A 4558-nucleotide genomic window follows, 5' to 3' on the forward strand; every position below is an offset into this window, starting at 1 on the left:
GAGCGGTTCTCTCCACCTCCCAGGTTTGGTTGGACTACCCCACATCCTTCATTTCACTGCATCAGAGCAAGCAGCCTGCTGTGCTGGCCGCGGCTCTGGCCAGACTCCCTGTGGGCTTTCCTCTTCCTTGCTGCCCTTCCTCAGGCCTCCTGAAGCCCCCGTCCCACCCACCACCACCACGACCACTCCGCCAGTTTAAGGCAGGTCTGGCCCCATTGTCCCCTGGAAGTCCTGCCTCAGTCGTGGACCTTTCCTGACCGCCCCAGCCTGACATGATGGGCAAGGGCATAGCTTTTACTTAGTTCCAGGCCTTCCAGAGGAGAAAGGGAGCCTGCAGCAGGGAAGTGACGGTCAGCCCACCATGAGCCAGGCAGCTCGGTTATCGAACAAGAGCTGATCCGCCAAGACGTCACTTGTGGGGTAGCAGTGATGCCCTGTAGAGGAGGAAAAAGAAAACCCCTGTGTTCTGCATAAATCAAGAGGTAAAAGTCCTCTGGTTGGCAGAAGGCCCCATAACGGTGAAAGAAAAACCTGGAGGTGGGAATTGAAGGCGGCAGAGGCGTGAAGGAAAAGCCTTGACCTCTGTCACCCTGGAATTAGAATGGGCGAGGGGACAATCTTTGGGGTCCCTGCCCCTAACACTGCTTAACTGTTTTCCTCCTCCAGGCAGATGATGAGAGGAATTACCACATCTTTTACCAGCTCTGTGCGGCTGCCAGTCTTCCGGAATTTAAAGAGCTTGCACTAAGTAAGTAAACGGGCTGCGTGCCCGTCCTGGGGCTGGGCTGCTGCTGCCGCAGGTGGTGCATCTGGGGGCTCTGAGGGAGAAGGCGTGCACGGCTCAGTGACCTCTGTCGCGGGTTCTTAGCTCTGCCTCACCTGTGGGCGCAGTCCCACCCCTCTGTGAGTTTCATGCCCACAGGAAATGAGAGGATAAGAGGCTGGGGGTGGAACAGTGTTTTGCAGAGCACAAGTGAATTGACATGCATTATTATTTTGAAAAATATGTTTTCATTCTAGACACCCTGAGAAATGTGTCTCAGCCACGAGGATCTGGAGATTTAGCTAATGCACATCACTTAATTGTGGCCGACGTGTTTTAAGTCATATTTAAGGATTGAGACAAAGAAAAAAGAAGGAAGGGGGTGAGGATAAAGCAGGGGTAAGATGGGCATGTTGATGAATCCCGGGAGGCCCCACAGAAGGTGAGAGAGGATCTTAAAGAGTTTAACTGGACCGCTGAGCCTCAGCCGGGCAGCGGTGCTCCAATTCCTTGCAAGCAGGCGGTCAGCTTTCCCACATCCACCCTGCAGCCTGGAGGCCAGAGCGGAGCAGCCAGAGTGGGGTGTCAGGGGCATGCATCAGTTTTTTGCTGCCATCAGGTAGGAAGACAGCCTTTCAGTGGGTCCCAGTCACCCTCCGTTTCTGTTATTGTTGTCTGCTAAGGTGCCTGGAGACTGTTGACTTGGAGCTAGTGGAGTTGAGAGCCAGGACAGAGCAAGAAGGGCGAGCAGGCTTTAGTTCTTGACACCATACCATTGTAGCCCCGCCCCTCGGGCCTGGATCCTTCCCCGTTCTATGTGCGCGGCCCTATCTTGGAATATTGACAGAGTCCTGCCGCTGAGTCCTCCAAGCCACCTGCTGTTGGATGCGTGTGGTGAGGGCACGCCTCGGGGCCATGCAGCTCCCCTGTCTCTGGCCTGTCATCTGTATTTTTGGGAGGTGTGGGTAGGTCCAGTACTAGCAGATGGTGTATAGAGCTGGGTGTCTAGACAGAGGTTAATTGGCTTTTGTGCAACTGTGTGTCTAGACAGAGGTTAGTTGGCTGTTGTGCAACTGTAAGAGAAGTAGACTTCTGAGGCTTTACTGTCCCAAAGCCAAATCCTCACCGTCTTAAGGACCCATCACCAGATCCACCTCTGACCACTCCAGCCTATGCTCCCAGTAGGTAAAATACATCAAGTGGTTCAAACCTTGGTCTGCCCTCCTCACTCTCTGCTTTACTTGCATATGGATTCTGGCAGCACTCAGTGCCTGTGCCATGCAGTTTAGCACTGGCTCCTCCGTTCATTCATTAAACCCCATGCAGGCAAATTAGGCCCTGGGGATTTAGTGTTGAACCAAATGTGCGTCCTGCCCTTGCTTCGCTTACAATTACAGTACGGAGTGAGGAGGGTGTGCTCAGGCGAAGCGCGGTTGTGGTGGGTCAGAAGCTGCTCAGGGAAAGTCATGTTAAATGGGGTCCCAAAGGAGGAAGCCTTGGATGATACACATTAGGCTGGTTTTGTGCTGTCCTCTAGCTGTTCCGTGCTTGCAGGTCTGATTCTCCCCAGTGAAGTCGTAAACTCCTCGGACAAGGAGCGAATGTTACAAGCCTTGTTTGATGGGCACTGCCCTGAGCTGGCAGCTTGGGGCTCTCGTGCTGGCTTACAGTCCCAAGGGACCAGGAACGCAGGCCACGTTAAGGGCCACTGCCATCCTCCCCCCCTCCTTCCACGGGCCCAGCTGGACTTCTCTCAGGGCCAACCTGCGGGAGTTGAAAACTTTTTTCTTAGGGTCAGTTTTACAGAAAATGAACGAATCCTGGTAAGATCCATCTGGCTGTGTTTGGACTATTTTATCCCAAATGTAACTTTCAGGTAACAGGAAAGAAATCCTCCTCCCCACTCCCCCACTTACAGGAGTGCATTGAGGAGAAAAATGACTTTTCCTTACTCCGTGTTTCAGCAAGGTGCAGGCTCCTTGGGCCCCTGGCTGGAGCAGTTGAAAACTACCCAATTGGATCCATTTCTTGCATTCTTACCTGCGTGTGCCCTCTGAGAGCATCTTGGAGTGAAGTGAAGAGCCTTTGATAAGCTCTCGTGCTCAGGCATGAGGCTGTCTTCTGCCTCGTGGGTGGATGGGCTGTGAGCCCTAAAGCTTGACGTTCATAGTTCCACCGATAACCCTGGTTGAATGGATGGAAACATCAAATAAATGAAGGACTAGCCAGCGACTTCTAGTGAATATTCAGACCTGCCTCCCCTCCTTCCCTCTTTTCTTCACCTAAACTCTGCTATTCAAATGCACAGAAATCTCTGTAAGACCCCTTGGCCCTGCAGGAACTTTGTGCACTTGTCTTGAGAGTGAAGTGGACAGATGTGCATACAGCCCCACTTTCCTCTGCCCTGTGGTTGGTGGTCTGTTGCATTAAAATGACCTCGGGATGAGATTTTAAAAAATAATACAGTGAATAATGTGTTAGAGTGTGAATAAATGATGGTAAAAAGAGGTATAAATGGACCACATTCCCTTAAATGCAGCCTTCAAGTAATGAGGAATAAATCCTTTCTTCTTTTTCATTTCCGTAGCTGCATAGATACAGTTTTATAAACACCCTCTCTTGCCTTGCACAAGTCAGAGTACAGCCTCCCCAGGTGCAGTGCAAACACTGGGCCGTGGCCTTGATGGTCCATTGCTCTAATCACCGGCTTCATAACCCTTCTGTACACTAGTCTGACCCAGTGAGCCAGTTAACAGGGGATTTTGTGATGTATATCTCCTTGGGAATTCTAAGTAAAGAGGGAGACCTAAACTGGAGGACAAGAGGTCCCTCTCTGGGATGGGATGATTGGCTTCATGGGCCTAAAAGGAGAGCTGAGATCCAGGCAGGCAAAGCAAATAGGGGAAGAGTGACTGCATCCTGTTGGGATGTCTGTCTTACTAAGAGGGTCTGGGAGTGATGTTAACAGAGGTGATTGTAGCCTTAAAGCAGATGGAAAGGAGATGATTATTTTGATTGGATTCAGATCATTCAGTGGAGAGTGCTGTGATTGGCTGGGGTGGCCACTGCAGTGATGAACCCGAGCAGGAGGAAGTTACTCTGCTGGGCCTGTGAGTTTGGGAACTCAAAGCAGGGAAGGGTGGGGAGGTCTGTTTCACTCAGAACGTCAGGCATTGGGGCCCTTGCCTTTGACAATGAAAGGTCTTTGATAGATGCTGAAAATGCCTCCTTCCCTCCAATATGAAAGCTTAGTGTTCTTTTTGGAGTCTCAGGTGACTCTAATGTATCAACTGATACTTTTGATTATGATGTAGGTTGTATTTATGGCTAAGTCATGGGATGTCATAGACAACCATCTCCTTAATTGGGTGATCAAGGAATGGGCTCACAGGCCTGGCCAAACCCTGGGTGAGCCTGGGAAACCCCTTAAAGCCCTATGGTGCCCAGTTTGCCTGTCTGAAAAATGGGAGTAAATATACACTTGACCCTTCAAATCTGCAGGTTCTGCATCTGTGGATTCAACCAACTGAAATTCGATCCATGGTTGTGGAGGGCTGACTGTACTATACCACTTTATATAAGAGACTTGAGCATCCGTGAATTTTGGTCTCTGTTGGCGTAGGGGCGGGGGTCCTAGACCCAACTCCCTGTGCATACAGAGGGATGACTGTATTCAGTCGTCTTCGTGTGGACACAGTAAAAAAATCATCAAATGAGGTGTTTTGAAAGGTGAGTGTAAAGGGAAAAAAAGAATTGATGCTTTTTTTTTTTTTTTTTTTTTTTTTTTTTTTTTTT

At 50.2% G+C, this 4558-nt stretch overlaps 1 protein-coding gene across 1 annotated transcript in view; it reads left to right on the top strand.

Annotated features, from left to right (window-relative positions):
* The window catches only part of MYO5B (myosin VB), a 231381-nt gene that overhangs the window by 71047 nt on the left and 155776 nt on the right, over positions 1-4558 (top strand). The window contains 1 exon segment of the mRNA XM_007465591.1: positions 667-748. Coding sequence (XP_007465653.1) covers positions 667-748 — 82 coding nt within the window.

Source organism: Lipotes vexillifer, unplaced genomic scaffold (assembly GCF_000442215.2).
Source record: "Lipotes vexillifer unplaced genomic scaffold, Lipotes_vexillifer_v1.1 scaffold36, whole genome shotgun sequence".
NCBI lineage: Eukaryota > Metazoa > Chordata > Mammalia > Artiodactyla > Lipotidae > Lipotes > Lipotes vexillifer.